General features: G+C 43.4%; 1 protein-coding gene across 3 annotated transcripts in view; it reads right to left on the reverse strand.

Moving 5' to 3' along the window:
* Positions 1–17,733, reverse strand: part of ARMH3 (armadillo like helical domain containing 3) — a 115,957-nt gene that overhangs the window by 39,106 nt on the left and 59,118 nt on the right. For all 3 annotated transcript variants that reach the window (XM_063435115.1, XM_063435116.1, XM_063435114.1), the window contains one exon: positions 7,883–7,961. In XM_063435115.1, coding sequence (XP_063291185.1) covers positions 7,883–7,961 — 79 coding nt within the window. The remainder of the gene's footprint in view (positions 1–7,882; positions 7,962–17,733) is intronic.

Consider the following 17,733-nt stretch of genomic DNA (forward strand, 5'->3'; position numbering starts at 1 on the left):
GCAGTGCTTCCAGTTCGGCAAGGGAAGAAAGGTACTTAAGACTCACATTGCAAACCATAAGAAAGCTGATCACTCAGTAATGAATGCATTTCACTTACCTAATAAATGCCCTCGTCTCACCAAGAAGTCCCACCACCTCCAATCTATCTAGATTGTATGTTCCCACAAGAACAGGGCCAGCGTGTATTGCACCTTTATCTTTATACTTTTACCAATTTGTACAAAGGACAGCGCTGTGTCCATGGTATCCATGGTTTAGAAATAAAGTAAAATAATATTACAACACTTTGTTTATACTTACTATAGATATGTCATCTTTGCATACAGTAGAGCTAATGTGACACTAAATATATATTTAGATACACTTATATTAATTCAGGGCTCAAAATTTACACTAGCCACAAGCAAGTGAAAATGTAGGCCTGGCAGTCTGTCATGGACCCTTAAGGCCAGCAGTGGCTAGTAACTTGTAAAGGTTGGCTAGTAGGTATGCATTTAAATTTTAAGCCCTAATTAATTATAAAGGAGGTCACAATATTATATAGCAGACCTGGCAGTGAAAGGAGTAAAGAATGGGGGAGAATTAAACAGCTGCATGTAAAAAAAAAATATATAGACTTTCTGGGTGCACAGATTCGCTACTGATTCTTCAGCGCTGTAGATAATAGAACTAATCTGCAGAAATCTGTATGAAGACGGCACAAACGCTCTATGCTATTTATAGCCAGGATCTTGGTGCGAATAACTCATCTCTCAGAAGAATTGTTACGGAAATCGTCCATGTCTTTTTCTAGTGTGAAAGGTTTGTGAGAGGTCTCGGCTTTCATCAGTTTGAAAGACTGAGCTATTCACAAACCGTGAATTGGTGCAAACTAAGGAGGGACTTCAAATTTTAGAAACCCAATAGCTGTAGTGGAAAAAATCTCCCCTTTTTTAATCTGTCACCCAAAATTCAAGTAAACACAAATAATACATATATCCCATCCAGCAGCATATATATATATATATATATATATATTTATGTTACTACTGTACTCTTTACTGACCTTTTTTATTCTAAGTTTATGCAAGTGTCCCTAAAAGCGTCCTTTTCAATAAATCACCATTGCTTAGAGAATCATTAAAGAACACAGATATAATTAAATGAAGTGCTACAATTCTAGTGTAAAATCAACTGACAGAACAGAGATATACACTACTGCTATGCTTACGAATAAGAGGTGCGCAAACACATACTCACTGCAGAATGTTTGCCACTAAATCCCACAATGCTTTGCTCATGCCCACAAACTAAACTAAATAGATGACCGGAGGCTCATGTGGGGTGTAGTAGCTCAGCAACATTTGGATGGCCGGGGTTTGAAACATTCTGGAATTTGGTCATGGGTATTGAGGGATGCAAGCAGGGTGCACACAGCTCACTGCAGAGATGGACAATATTATTTCAGGTTACCGTGCCTTTTAATCTTTCCGCATGTTGACCATACTGCTAGCAAAGTGTACGGACTACATTTATTACTTATTTGAAGAGGATCTTGTTTCCACACAGTTGTGGATGACAAGGCACCTTCAAGTAAAATCAAAAGCTTGTTATTTTTAACTAGGCAATAGCAGTATTTGACTCACTTTATTACGTAAACTCTCCAAAAGCATCAAAACTGCTGTCTTTTATTTGGTTATATTTATAGAACATATGTAGGCCATACACTTAACTTTTATAGGAAACAAATCACAGGTTTCTAAAATGGCAAACCTTCCCACAGTGTTTGTGTGAAATAGTGTCACATAGTGGCGTGTTCCAGAAGTGTGAGTTCTAACAAACGTGGAATTGTAACCAGAGAAGTTAGACACACAGGAACAGAGGGGTTGAGGGCCCTGCTCAATGAGCTTACATGCTAGAGGGAGTGGGGTATAGTGACACAGTAACAGAGGGATTGAGACCCTGCTCAGTGAGTTTACATGCTAGAGGGAGTGGGGTATAGTGACACAGTAACAGAGGGGTTGAGGACCTGCTCAGTGAGTTTACATGCTAGAGGGAATGGGGTAAAGTGAGACCAAAGGTAAAGATATTATTAGAGAAGTAATGACATTTTCAGGAGAGGAATCAGTCAGGAGCCATTAACAGTTTAATTGATAAGCTTTTGTGAAAAAGTGGGTTTTTAATGATTTTTTTGAAGGAGTGGAGACTGGGTGAGCGTCTAACGAAAAAGGGAAGGGAGTTCCACAGGAATGCTTTTCAAATGATTTTGGAAGTACTTCAAAAATGATTACAATATTTTGAACATGATTTTATATTATGATATACTTTTTATATTTGATTTTTTAATGTATTTTAATTTTTTTTTTTTTTACTTTATTCAAAAATATTAAATCATTTGGAAACCTTGCTCTACAATATTAATAATAGAGTCATTGTGTTCTACTATGTACCACAGGTAATATTAAGAAATACTACACTTGCTTGGGTCAAAACATCAACTAATATCAAAAACAAGTATGCTTAAATTTAAAGCGGCACTGTCACGCCGAATTCCGATTTTTTTTTAACCCCCCTCCCGCCTCAACTACATCCAATCGACCCCCTAGTCACCCCCAAATGCCCCTATGCCCCCCACATTACCTATTTTTTATTCTTTATTTTCTGCCCCGATCTATATTCAGGGTGCCGCCATCTTTGTGTGGGTAGGTGAAGTCCCTGTGGGACACGTCATCTACCCACACTAGATAGCCCTGAGATTCCCGCACATGCCCAGTGAAACATCTGGACATGCGAACGGGAATTTCACCTATTCATTCATTCATCAGACAGACGAATGAATGAATAGAAAAATCAGACGAACAAACTAACACTGTGTATCAGTGTTCGTTTGTTTGTTCGGTTTATTACAAGGAGGGAGCTACCGGCGTGCAGCTCCCTCCTTGCAATATGTAAAGACAGAAGCGGCAGGGAGCAGTGCTCCCCACCACTTCATAAGCCCCCCAGGTCCCCTCCTCACTCTATGGGGGTCAATATGACCCCCATAATAGCACAAGGGAGATTAAAATCTCCCCAATGCCCCTACTCGCTATACCGCGAGTAGGGGCATGTCCACTAAACAGTGAGCAGCCTGTGGCTGCTCGATGTAAAAAAAAAAAAAAAGGGTAATAAGGGGGGGACGGGGGACCTACTGTCCTCCCCCGCCGGCCCCCACCCCTGGACGGCGGGTGGGGGCCATAATGGGAATGAGGGGGGACCTACTGTCCTCCCCTCAGGCCCCCACCCCTGGGCGGCGGGTGGGGGCCATAATAGTAATAAGGGGGGGGGGGACCTACTGTCCTCCACCCCCCGGCCCCCACCCCTGGGCGGCGGGTGGGGCCATAATAGTAGTAGGGGGGACGGACCTACTGTCCTCCCCCCCCGGCCCCCACCCCTGGGCGGCGGGTGGGGGCCATAATAGTAATAAGGGGGGGGGGGGACCTACTGTCCTCCCCCCCCCGGCCCCCACCCCTGGGCGGCGGGTGGGGGCCATAATAGTAGTAGGGGGGACGGACCTACTGTCCTCCCCCCCGGCCCCCACCCCTGGGCGGCGGGTGGGGGCCATAATAGTAGTAGGGGGGACGGACCTACTGTCCTCCCCCCCCCGGCCCCCACCCCTGGGCGGCGGGTGGGGGCCATAATAGTAGTAGGGGGGGGGACCTACTGTCCTCCCCCCCGGCCCCCACCCCTGGGCGGCGGGTGGGGCCATAATAGTAGTAAGGGGGGGGGACCTACTGTCCTCCCCCCCCCGGCCCCCACCCCTGGGCGGCGGGTGGGGGCCATAATAGTAATAAGGGGGGGGGGGGGGGACCTACTGTCCTCCCCCCCCCGGCCCCCACCCCTGGGCGGCGGGTGGGGGCCATAATGGGAATGAGGGGGGACCTACTGTCCTCCCCTCAGGCCCCCACCCCTGGGCGGCGGGTGGGGGCCATAATAGTAATAAGGGGGGGGGGGACCTACTGTCCTCCACCCCCCGGCCCCCACCCCTGGGCGGCGGGTGGGGCCATAATAGTAGTAGGGGGGACGGACCTACTGTCCTCCCCCCCCGGCCCCCACCCCTGGGCGGCGGGTGGGGGCCATAATAGTAATAAGGGGGGGGGGGGGACCTACTGTCCTCCCCCCCCCGGCCCCCACCCCTGGGCGGCGGGTGGGGGCCATAATAGTAGTAGGGGGGACGGACCTACTGTCCTCCCCCCCCCGGCCCCCACCCCTGGGCGGCGGGTGGGGGCCATAATAGTAGTAGGGGGGGGGACCTACTGTCCTCCCCCCCGGCCCCCACCCCTGGGCGGCGGGTGGGGCCATAATAGTAGTAAGGGGGGGGGACCTACTGTCCTCCCCCCCCCGGCCCCCACCCCTGGGCGGCGGGTGGGGGCCATAATAGTAATAAGGGGGGGGGGGGGGACCTACTGTCCTCCCCCCCCCGGCCCCCACCCCTGGGCGGCGGGTGGGGGCCATAATAGTAGTAGGGGGGACGGACCTACTGTCCTCCCCCCCGGCCCCCACCCCTGGGCGGCGGGTGGGGGCCATAATAGTAGTAGGGGGGACGGACCTACTGTCCTCCCCCCCCCGGCCCCCACCCCTGGGCGGCGGGTGGGGGCCATAATAGTAATAAGGGGGGGGGACCTACTGTCCTCCCCCCCCCCGGCCCCCACCCCTGGGCGGCGGGTGGGGGCCATAATAGTAGTAGGGGGGGGACCTACTGTCCTCCCCCCCGGCCCCCACCCCTGGGCGGCGGGTGGGGGCCATAATAGTAATAAGGGGGGGGGACCTACTGTCCTCCAGCCCCCGGCCCCCACCCCTGGGCGGCGGGTGGGGGCCCTAATGGTAAAAGGGGGGGGGGACCTACTGTCCTCCCCCCCGGCCCCCACCCCTGGGCGGCGGGTGGGGGCCATAACGATAATGGGGGGGGACCTACTGTCCTCCCCCCGCCCCCACCCCTGGGCGGCGGGTGGGGGCACTAAGTAAATTCCCCCCCCCATCAAGGTGACTAGGGGTGCCCAAAGCCCCTAGTCACCCACCCCCCACCCAAATAAAAAATGCCCCTACCTACCCCCCTCACCCTAAAAAATAGTGAGGGGGGAATAAAATTGCTAACCTGTAAAGTAAAATTAAACTTACCATTCGACGTCTTCTTTTTTCTAAAATCTTCATTTTCAGCCCCAAAAAAGGCCAAACAAAAAACCATCATAGCCGTCGAACTAAAAATAAAATAAAAAACCCGAGCGCCAAAAAAAAACCCGCCGAAAAAGAAAAAACCCGAGCGCACAAAAAAATTATCCATCTTCACCCATGGAGGGCTCCGCGCAGACTGAGCTCCGCAGGGCGGGGCAAGGCTTATAAAGCCTTGCCCCGCCCTGCAATTAGCCTAAGAACACTCTGATTGGTGGGTTTAAGCCAATCACAGTGCTCTGTGTCATTTTACAAGCGTGGGAAAGTTCTTTGGAATTTTCCCACGCTTGTAAAATGACACAGAGCACTGTGATTGGATGGCTTGAAATCCATCCAATCACAGTGCTCTGTGTCATTTTACAAGCGTGGGAAAGTTCTTTGGAATTTTCCCACGCTTGTAAAATGACACAGAGCACTGTGATTGGATGGATTTCAAGCCATCCAATCACAGTGCTCTGTGTCATTTTAAAAGCGTGGGAAAATTCCAAAGAACTTTCCCACGCTTGTAAAATGACACAGAGCACTGTGATTGGATGGCTTGAAATCCATCCAATCACAGTGCTCTGTGTCATTTTACAAGCGTGGGAAAATTCCAAAGAACTTTCCCACGCTTGTAAAATGACACAGAGCACTGTGATTGGATGGCTTGAAATCCATCCAATCACAGTGCTCTGTGTCATTTTACAAGCGTGGGAAAATTCCAAAGAACTTTCCCACGCTTGTAAAATGACACAGAGCACTGTGATTGGATGGATTTCAAGCCATCCAATCACAGTGCTCTGTGTCATTTTACAAGCGTGGGAAAATTCCAAAGAACTTTCCCACGCTTGTAAAATGACACAGAGCACTGTGATTGGATGGATTTCAAGCCATCCAATCACAGTGCTCTGTGTCATTTTACAAGCGTGGGAAAATTCCAAAGAACTTTCCCACGCTTGTAAAATGACACAGAGCACTGTGATTGGATGGATTTCAAGCCATCCAATCACAGTGCTCTGTGTCATTTTACAAGCGTGGGAAAATTCCAAAGAACTTTCCCACGCTTGTAAAATGACAAAGAGCACTCTGATTGGCTTAAACCCACCAATCAGAGTGTTCTTAGGCTAATTTTTTTTGCGCTCGGGTTTTTTATTTTATTTTTAGTTCGACGGCTATGATGGTTTTTTATTTGGCTTTTTTGGGGCTGAAAAATGAAGATTTTAGAAAAAAGAAGACGTTGAATGGTAAGTTTAATTTTACTTTACAGGTTAGCAATTTTATTCCCCCCTCACTATTTTTTAGGGTGAGGGGGGTAGGTAGGGGCATTTTTGGGTGGGGGGTGGGTGACTAGGGGCTTGGGCACCCCTAGTCACCTTGATGGGGGGGGGGAATTTACTTAGTGCCCCCACCCGCCTACTACTATTATGGCCCCCACCCGCCGCCCAGGGGTGGGGGCCGGGGGGGGGGGGAGGACAGTAGGTCCCCCCCTCTTATTACCATTATGGCCCCCACCCGCCGCCCAGGGGTGGGGGCCGGGGGGGGGGAGGACAGTAGGTCCCCCCCCCTCATTATCTTTATGGCCCCCACCCACCGCTCAGGGGTGGGGGCCGGGGGGGGGGGGGGGACAATAGGTCTCCCTCCCTTATTTTACTTTACAGCCCCCACCCGTCGTTTAGGGGTGGGGGGCAATATTTTTTTTTTTTTTTTACAGTGAGCAGCCACAGGCTGCTCACTGCTTACTAGACATGCCCCTACTCGCGGTATAGCGAGTAGGGGCATATTATTTACTATTCATTTTTACTTAGTATTAGTAAAGTTGGCTGAAAGACCAATTTAGGTCTTTCAGCCTTTTAGTAGATAGCTCCCTGATACCGTGGGAATTAGGGAGTTATCTACTAAGCGGCTGCAAGATGCAGCCACAGCAATGAATAGGATCGGGGTTTCATTCATCAGAATGAAATTCCGATCCGAACAAAGTACCGAATTGCATCCTAACACCAATGGAGAAACAGTGCTCATTCTGTTAGGATGCAATTCGGCAGTTTTGCCGGCGTTCTGTCTAAGTGACAGGACGTTCGGCAATACTGACAGGAAGCATTGTGGGAACTGGGAGGAAAGCTAGGGATCATGGGAAAATTGCTCTGACCAGCGGAAATGAAGCACACTTTGCTCCTCCGCTGGTCAGAGCTGGTCAAGCGGAGGAATCCTCCATAAGACAGAGTCCCTACTTTGTCTTATGATTTTAAAGAAAACTAAAGAAGACAGGAAGAAAAGAATAACAGATCCTGAGAGAGGAGGAGAAGAGGAAGAGATTGAGGAAAGGTAAGTTCGGCATGACAGTGCCGCTTTAAAGTACTGTATTCCTTAATAATGTACCCCCACTAAAAAAAAATAACAATACATTTACACAAAGCCGTTGCTAAAAGAAACCAGAGACACTTGAACTTTAAATGTCAATTTCACTGTAATATGTACAATATTTCAGACACAAGAACCACCTATCAAACAAATTCAAATATTGCTTGAAAATGGAGTTCTCCTTTACGAGTTGGCTAACAAAAAACAAGATATTGTAAGTAGATTCACATAGTGAATGTGTTTTGATCTTTGACAATAACTGCTGGGTCTCCAACTGATAACTAGATATTGCAGAAATGAAATGAACGCACGTTACAGTAAAAATAATAAAATAATAAAGCAGATACACTTTGGTTTTACCTGTTCCTCTGATAATTGTGAGATGTGATTCACAGCCGCATAGGATTCTATTTTAGGATTAAAGTGGTTTATAATGGCCCTGAAATAGAAAAGAAACATAGCAATTTATATTAATACACACGTCTATCGTCTCAGTGTGAGATTACGGGTATCTTTCCTTTAAAACTATTACAATCCCCATGTGGGCATCAACACTAAATATATATGGCTGTATGCCCTGGAGAGGCTTACTACCTCAGTACAAAAAATAATTGGATCTACACAGAGTGCGGCTTAGCAAGAAGGTAGCATGAAATGTAGTTATAGTTACAGGGAAGACTAAAGTTCATCAATTATATTTTTGATCTCTCTCTGTCGATGCCAAGGCTCACAGGGCGAGGCAGACTGCTTTATGGCAGAAACTCAGCATTTAGGAGTTTCAAAGAAGGAAAGAAAAAGGGCAAATTCTACTGAGAATGTAGGTTGCAGTTTGATCTATATCTATACACAGATATATCTAGATTTAGATGTCTATTTGGCTTCACAAATATATAACGTTATATGTCGTGCTTTCAATCCTCCATTACATAGTTAAACATTTCATTGTACATTAAAATCCTGCCACGCCGTGAAAAGACGCAGTGATTTGCTCGACGAGACGCAGTGATGTGCTCGACGAGACGCAGTGATGTGCTCGACGAGACGCAGTGATGTGCTCGACGAGACGCAGTGATGTGCTCGACGAGACGCAGTGATGTGCTCGACGAGACGCAGTGAACTGCTCGACGAGACGCAGTGAACTGCTCGACGAGACGCAGTGAACTGCTCACAAGACGCAGTGATGTGCTGACGAGACGCAGTGATGTGCTCGACGAGACGCAGTGATGTGCTCGACGAGACGCAGTGATGTGCTGACGAGACGCAGTGATGTGCTGACGAGACGCAGTGATGTGCTCGACGAGACGCAGTGATGTGCTCGACGAGACGCAGTGATGTGCTCGACGAGACGCAGTGATGTGCTCGACGAGACGCAGTGATGTGCTCGACGAGACGCAGTGAACTGCTCACAAGACGCAGTGAACTGCTCACAAGACGCAGTGAACTGCTCACAAGACGCAGTGAACTGCTCACAAGACGCAGTGAACTGCTCACAAGACGCAGTGAACTGCTCACAAGACGCAGTGAACTGCTCACAAGACGCAGTGAACTGCTCACAAGACGCAGTGAACTGCTCACAAGACGCAGTGAACTGCTCACAAGACGCAGTGAACTGCTCACAAGACGCAGTGAACTGCTCACAAGACGCAGTGAACTGCTCACAAGACGCAGTGAACTGCTCACAAGACGCAGTGAACTGCTCACAAGACGCAGTGAACTGCTCACAAGACGCAGTGAACTGCTCACAAGACGCAGTGAACTGCTCACAAGACGCAGTGAACTGCTCACAAGACGCAGTGAACTGCTCGACAGGACGCAGTGAACTGCTCGACAGGACGCAGTGAACTGCTCGACAGGACGCAGTGAACTGCTCGACAGGACGCAGTGAACTGCTCGACAGGACGCAGTGAACTGCTCGACAGGACGCAGTGAACTGCTCGACAGGACGCAGTGAACTGCTCGACAGGACGCAGTGAACTGCTCGACAGGACGCAGTGAACTGCTCGACAGGACGCAGTGAACTGCTCGACAGGACGCAGTGAACTGCTCGACAGGACGCAGTGAACTGCTCGACAGGACGCAGTGAACTGCTCGACAGGACGCAGTGAACTGCTCGACAGGACGCAGTGAACTGCTCGACAGGACGCAGTGAACTGCTCGACAGGACGCAGTGAACTGCTCGACAGGACGCAGTGAACTGCTCGACAGGACGCAGTGAACTGCTCGACAGGACGCCGTAAATTGCGTGGCTAAACGCAGTGAATTGTGTGACGAGACGCAGTGAATTGTGTAGTCCTTCAATCTAAGCACAGCAAAAGGACGCACGTCACACTTCCATCACACTGAAATTCTAACCCAGTCAAAAGATATCATAGGAAATAGTTTTGGACTACTTTGTCTTCTATAGTTTAAATAAATTTAAAAGGTTATGTAAAGTTAAACGCCAATGTGACACAATCTTGCCATGGCATTGTCCTCAAATTCATGAAACAACATCCTATTACATTTAGCTAAATCAGAGGGAATGTAAAATGGGAAGAGATCTGCATCTACAAGCACCATGAAAGCCTAAAACAACCCACTGTATTCACAAACAGGGACTATTCAGTAGCCATGACAAAGTTTCAGTGATTGCCTTATATCTCAAGCTGGGAATGTAGGAGGCTGGTCATATACCGTTGTAATCAAAATTATTCAACCCCCATTGACAAACAGGTTTATTGTAAACAATTACAGACTTTCAGCTGTTTGCAATGAACAAATCAAACAAAAACTATTGAAATAGCTCAACACAACAAATGATCAAGTGGTTCCCCCATATTCAACTGAAAATGCAACTTATAATGACTTCTCCAGTAACAAAACTATTATACCCCCTGAACAGAATCTCTCAGTACAAATATGCAAAACAGGCGTTGTCTCAAGCACACCTGATGCAACTAATCAAAGGCTTAATTTAGTTGCACCAGGTGTGCTTGAGCTGGAACATTTTAAATACATGAACTGGCTAGGGGTTTGTTGAGTGTCACGTTTGACTGCGTGTTAGAAATATGGCTAAATCAAAAGAAAAAGGCATTTGTTTGATTTGTTCATTGCAAACAGCTGAAAATCTGTAAAATTTGACAATAAACCTGATTTTCTATGGGGGTTGAATACTTTTGATTATAACTGTATTAGATGAAAACAAGAAAGATTGTCATGTGGGATCACAATTAAGTCTAGCAATTAATTACAGGAACAGAGATAAGTGAGATCCAGAAAGCAGAATGAGGGCACTAAGAATAGTCAGTTCACCATGTAAACTAATCATGATAGTTCTGTGGCCGTGCGAGTACAAATATCTGTGTGTTTATACTGCACTCCTTCTATTTAAGAAACACACGTAAAATATGGAGATGTGTACTTGTTGGAAGACTTATTTTACCTGTTAAAGAATAATTAAATAAAACTATTTTGAATCAATTAGAAAAACAAAAAACAAAAAACAATTAACGGAAAGTGAATAAAAGACATTTTGTAATTCAAAGCAAGGAACAATTTCTAGTTCTCATTAAATAGCTGCGGAATAACACACTGACTGCAATATATGGATTTGTAGAATGCGTCGGGTTTTTTGTTGTTTAATGATTTGCACCGCTATTTGTAAATAATGTAAACATAATAAATCATTTATAGATAATCTTTAAATAATGTAGGTGAACAAAATGCAAAAGGCTAATTTCAGCCTATATTAAAACACTGTAATTAGTGTACAAACACAATGCTATATATTATGTATTGTTGTAATACAGTTTATTTACTTTATATTATTTATGAGCATTGTACTTGGGAGGATATACATTTTCTATATAATTTCAAGTTCTGCGATAAACCTGTTATGTCTCAGCTTAACGGGACATTCTAAGCACCATATCCCCCTACAGCTCAGCACCCAGAGCTGGAGAGCATTACTTGCTGTGGGGGACGATGCTCCAAGCCTATCACTGCTACTCCAACAAATGCTTTTGTGTGGATTCAATGGACCGGAAGCCGGACAAGACCTGGGGAACTCCATTAAGTGTTAAATTGTTTGAAAATGGTGTAACGCTTAAATATATAAAGGTGCCGGTGGAGTATGGACACCATAACCACTTGATTGACAAAAAGGTTTTGGTGTGGCCAGTAGGTGTTGTATGCTTTCAATTCAGCATCTATTTAATGGAAGTATGTTTTCAGGCTCCTAACCACATTGAAAAAAAAAAAAAAGAGTGTGTACGTGTTTGTGTGTGTTTGTGTCTGTTTATGCTGCCCTAGCCACATTTCCTTTGCATATGATCTTACAGCATGGTGTGTTTACTTTTGAAGTTTTTATCTCCTGCATGTTTATTACATCTTTAATCCCACACAGTAGACGAAATTTTCCGTCCAGCGTCCTTAACCCCTTAAGGACCAAACTTCTGGAATAAAAGGGAATCATGACATGTCACACATGTCATGTGTCCTTAAGGGGTTAAGGGGAGTGCTGCAATGACGGAAAATTTCCGTCCAGCGTCCTTAAGGGGTTAAAAATTAGATCTCTTTACAGGAAGTGCGTAGGGAGGCAGTGTGAGTCATAGCCAGGGGAGCCGTGACTTGGGCTGTATAAACAAAGTGATTTAACTCCTAAATGACAGACAACTAAGCAGTGGGATGACAGGGGCAAGATCTATACAAAAACCAAAAGCACTTATTTAAAGCCAAAAATATTTTGGTTCTTAGGGTGCCCCTTTAATATTTTCCTTTTACGTTGAAGAAATAGTTTTTGCTGGGATCCATTGACTTACAACATAATTTCTTTAAAAATTACAAAAAAAATTAGACATATGATGGCAGCTTTCCAAGATACACTAGCATAATTAACCAAAAAGACACAATTTGCTCATTTTATAATCAATTTTTCAGAAGAAAGGCAAGAAAAACTAGCTACATTATTAAATAAATCTTATTTTGATTGCTAATAATAATCAGAGGAAAAGTTTAGATCCAGCATAGTATTAAGGACTTCCGATTCTTCAAACAAGAATATTCAGATAGTTTGATGAACATGCTGTAGGCTCTCAGAGGGCATCAGCTTGTCACAAAATGTTAGACTGGAGAACTAGACAATCATGGGGCATTCTACGTTAATCTAGCCGAAGGGAGAGGAGGACTGGAGGTCCTGGGAGAAATGTGTTCAGTAGATAAGAATCCCTAAAGGAGGGCAACTTAAAGCCCCCAGCATGACACTACATATATGTGAAACATAAAATTGCGAGTATTTCTAACCTATAGAGTGCATGCTGGCTAGAGAAATGTGAGTGGCCGGGTCCACTTCTGATAAAATTTGTTCTAAATATTGTGCTAGAAAGACATTGGAGAAAACTCTATGCATATATTTGGCTAAAGTTTAAAATTAAGCTTGTGCTGTGAGCACAGCTATGAATGCATGGAATTGTGGGATGCCCACACTGAGCATTGTAGGAATACTTATGAACTAACTGCAATTTCCATGTTTTTGTTAAGATTTATCTACGTTCTGTTGACCTAGAGACCTCCATTCCAAAATGATATATTTCCGTATACATGTTCTGTAGCCTGTTCCATATTTAATTCACATGATCGGTGTACCTTTGCATGAAATTGGGGGATCTCGTGTTTCTTTTCCATGTCCAGTGCATAGAGACACAACTGTACAAATTTTACATCTCCAAAGGCAGTCTCCAGAAGGACAAACATCGTTTAACCCCTTAAGGACACATGACATGTGTGACACGTCATGATTCCCTTTTATTCCAGAAGTTTGGTCCTTAAGGGGTTAAGGCAACTTTACTATAATTATATAATGCGGTAACTAAGGATTAAAAAATCTTTATTATTACAATTCCTAATCTCTGATATTTAACAAATGTGTTCGTGAGATCTGAAAAAATAAATGAATGTAGAAATCCACACAGCAGTATTTTTAGCTCTATCCTGGGATCCAGTGCCTCCATTTTGGTTCCCTGTCAATCATTATTGTTGCGTCCAAGCTTTCGGCTGCAGAGAGGTGGGGAGTGGTGCCAGGCGGACCCCAGGTTAAATGTCAATCTGTTACCAAACGGACTGACTACTTACACGGGAGAAGCGTCTCATTCCACCCACTTCTTAGGTTTTAGTTGCCCTTTGACCATTCGACAATGTTCTGTGTGCTCATTTAAGATTGTATCATTACTAATCTATTTAAAACGCTCTACATAGCAACGTAATTATGAAATCTTAAATAAATCCATTAGAAAAATCTAGGAATCCTGATTATATCCCCAATACAATTATTTGCGACACATGCACTTTTTTTTTTTCTTTTTACTAACAAGGTGATTAAGCAATATGAACAAAACTATTTCTAGAAAGCAATCATTGTACTCTAATATCATCATATTTCAGAAAGAAAAAAAAATTCTGGAAGCTGCTCAATTTGAACTACTCGCCCTGTATAAACACAGTAATCCACTCAGCCACTAGGCCTGACATCTGTTCTTTGAAGATACCCTACTAAGATGCATTTTTTATTTTTTATTTACCTATTTCTCTAATTCAAAAAAAAAAAAAAAAAAGAGCACATTTATACAAACACACAGCAACTACATTATATATGATCACCTGACTGAACATGGTTTGAAGGCACCCAGAGTACCCTAATACCATAACCACTACAATATGTTGTTGTGGTTATGGTGGTTTGTAACCCACCCCTAACCCAGCGTACCCATTAGCCCACTTTCACTGCGCCAGCTCTCAAACAAACTATAAAAATATCTGCTGGTACGGCAGGGGGGCTGCAGCACACACAGCTGCTCATCCTTGAATAACGTGCGCCATGTACTGGGGGGCACAGAGAATATCCATCAACGTGTACCCCTGGCACACATTCAGGAGAAGGTATAAGTCATCTTTTAAAAAAATGATTCCTTTACTTTCTGGTTATTTTGCAAGACTGTGTTTATAGCAGTCTATACACACACGTATATAAATACATTAATCTATGAATGTCCAAGTACTGCCCATGGTTAAAGAACTCAGAAAACGAAAAAAAAAAAAAAATATGCCGCATTTAAGGAAAATAATGCCACAACGTTCTTAAGCCGCTCTACGGTACCTTGATCTTGTGGTTTATTATGTATTATGTATCCATAAATGTCCAGTAATAGGAGTACCAGCTGCTAACTTTGTTGGATTATCAAGTTCACAGATGAAGGAAATGGAATGCGACTGCACTGTTCGATAGGAGTCAGAAAATAACTTTCTAATTCCAATTACTCTCAATGCAATTGCTAAAGTTTCTTTTCTCAGTCCATAATCTGTTACTTGCCAGACGGAAGGGCATCTCGCATTCACGAAGGGTGACTGAACTATCTTTCATTATCGGCAGATTACGACAGACTGACAAGCTAAAGGTCATTAATGTTAGAGTATAGCTCAGTGAACAATTTAATTGAGCGATTCTGCCACAGGACAGCATTTGCAAATCAGCACTGACAATTGACTAGTGAGAAGCCTTGCTATGCAAGCTGATTTTAAGGGTTTTGTGGTCGAACTCTGAGTCAAGACATTTTGTCATTTGGGCAAAAGACTGTCTTTTATTTGACCGAATTCAGAATTATGGTCACAAAACTAATTGGTTAACATTGTTTTGTACTATATCACTGCACTATAACCTTACCGCCTGTGTTAAAACATAGTTTCAGACAAAGTAAACAAGATAATGAGCAAAATAAATACTATGCCACAGTTGGCCAGTAGCAATTTAAAATGGAAACTAGGCTGTACAAAGAGGCTGCTGGGGATCTGATAACTAATGCAATGAATGAAGGAGGCAAATTGCCTTCTTAATGCATAACACCCAATACCGGGCACTGGAGAAAGGGGAGATGTTCTGCAAGTATCTAGCAGCGCAGGAGGAAACACGTTGTGTCAGGTCAATAAAAACACCCAATTTACATAATGTACAAAAATGTCACCAATGTCAATCAAACATGCAGAGCATGCATCATTAGCCTCGCAAACATACACATTTCTTTCTCTTAAAGTAGTACTCCAAAGTGCCTTTCTTTGGGTGCTAAATCAAAGGTCAAAAGGAGATTGCCTAGTAGTGTAAACTGCGGTGAACTGAAAAGGGAAATGCCAAATTCGGATCAAACTGGAAGAGTAAAAACCCAGCAACAACAAGAAAAGCTGTATTATTTAGCAATGTAACTTTAACCCCTTAAGGACCGCTGACGGTTCAGGACCGTCAGCGGCAAAACGTGCGTTTGGACCGCTGACGGTCCTGAACCGTCATAACGGTTTTGGGCAACTTACCTGATCGCCGTCGGTCCCACGGCGGCGATCAGCTCTCCTCCCGGTCCAGGGGGGTTGCCTGTCTGCCCGGGCAGTCCCCCCTCGGCAGATCAGGACCCCACGGCCATGTGATCACTCGATCACATGACCGCAATAGGGGTCTTTGTATCTGCCTGCAGGGGGACTGTCTGTGCTGACAGGCAGTCTCCCTGCAAGTGAAAAATCATTAAATAAAGTAAAAAAAAAAAAACAATCAGTGTAAAAAATAATAATATGTGTATATATATATATGCTATATATACATGTATTATATCTATATATACCTATATATAATATATGTATATATATCATATATATATAATGTCACACTAAGTGTATTTTTATATTTATATATACGTATATTAATATAAAAATACACTTATATTTAAATTACACACGAATATATACAATATATATAATAACTATATATATGGTATATATATATTATTATAAAATACAAATAATATGTTAATAAAAATAAATAACAAAAAATAAAAATAATTTTTAATAATTAAAAAAAAATTATATATATATATATTCAATTTTATTCTAACAGTATTTTGATATTGATATATATATATTTATATCAAAATACACTTAGAATGTAATGATATATATATCTATGTATAAATAAATAAATAAAAATAATACGAAATATACATATGTCCACATACAAAATTACATTAATAATTTCATAAATATACACGTAGACGTCAAATATATAAATATGTATATATATTAAAATTCTACGTGCATATTTATGTAATATTTTTACCTAATTAAGTAATTTTAATGATTGCAATTTGAGGGACCTGCCTGCCAACCCAGGCCAAAAGTCCAGATAATTTAATTTGCTAGCACTGTGCTTAACCCTGTAACTTTCTATGACACCCTAAACCCTAAATCCTAAAGCCTGCAGCACAAAGGGGTTACTTCTCAGACATCTGCTCCTGTGTAACAGTAATAACACAACTGCAACAGGTCACACACAATGCTTTACGGTCTGCACAGTAGAATGAGATATTGAGATATGAGAGAGCTATATATGGTCTTCCCTGCTGCACTACTTGATAAAATATTTTGGAGGTGGCAGTTGTCCTTTAAGAAGTACTTCCAGACCGAGGATAGTTAGAATGATATTCTTATAATGATTATAGAAGCCTTGCATGAACATATGAAGTACAGAGCGGTTTGATTACCCAGTCTGAGCATTATATCTTGTCAGGAAAAGTATTAGCAAGATTTGATCAATAAACCTGAATGATCATTTACAGAGATACCAAAGACCATTTGTCTGAGAAGATCGACTTTCCATTAGACGCTGTAACAGCACTAATATTTATTACATTAGACCGCACCACAGAAATGATAAACGTGTGCGTCACTTAAAGCAATCAATGTCCATGAAAATCTACTGTACAGAATAGGATCCAGAAATGTTTGATTTCCTTCAGCACTGACAGGGAATATCACAGCGTGCTTCAATTCTTCATGTGACTTATTAATAATGAACGTTGGCCAAAAGCAGATCTCTGCCTGAGGACATCAAAGACACTAACTAGCAGTTTTGCTTGTGAGTGAAGCAGTTTCTTGTCGGTTTTATTAATAGTTTACATAGCATTGCCCATTTTATTAATAGTTTACATAGCATTGCCCATTTTATTATTTATTATTTATTATTATTGCCATTTATATAGCGCCAACAGATTCCGTAGCGCTTTACAATATTATGAGAGGGGGATTTAACTATAAATAGGACAATTACAAATAAACTTACAGGAACAATAGGTTGAAGAGGACCCTGCTCAAACGAGCTTACATTCTATAGGAGGTGGGGTGTAAAACACATTAGGACATTAATA

This window comes from Pelobates fuscus, chromosome 10, assembly GCF_036172605.1.
Source record: "Pelobates fuscus isolate aPelFus1 chromosome 10, aPelFus1.pri, whole genome shotgun sequence".
Taxonomy (NCBI): domain Eukaryota; kingdom Metazoa; phylum Chordata; class Amphibia; order Anura; family Pelobatidae; genus Pelobates; species Pelobates fuscus.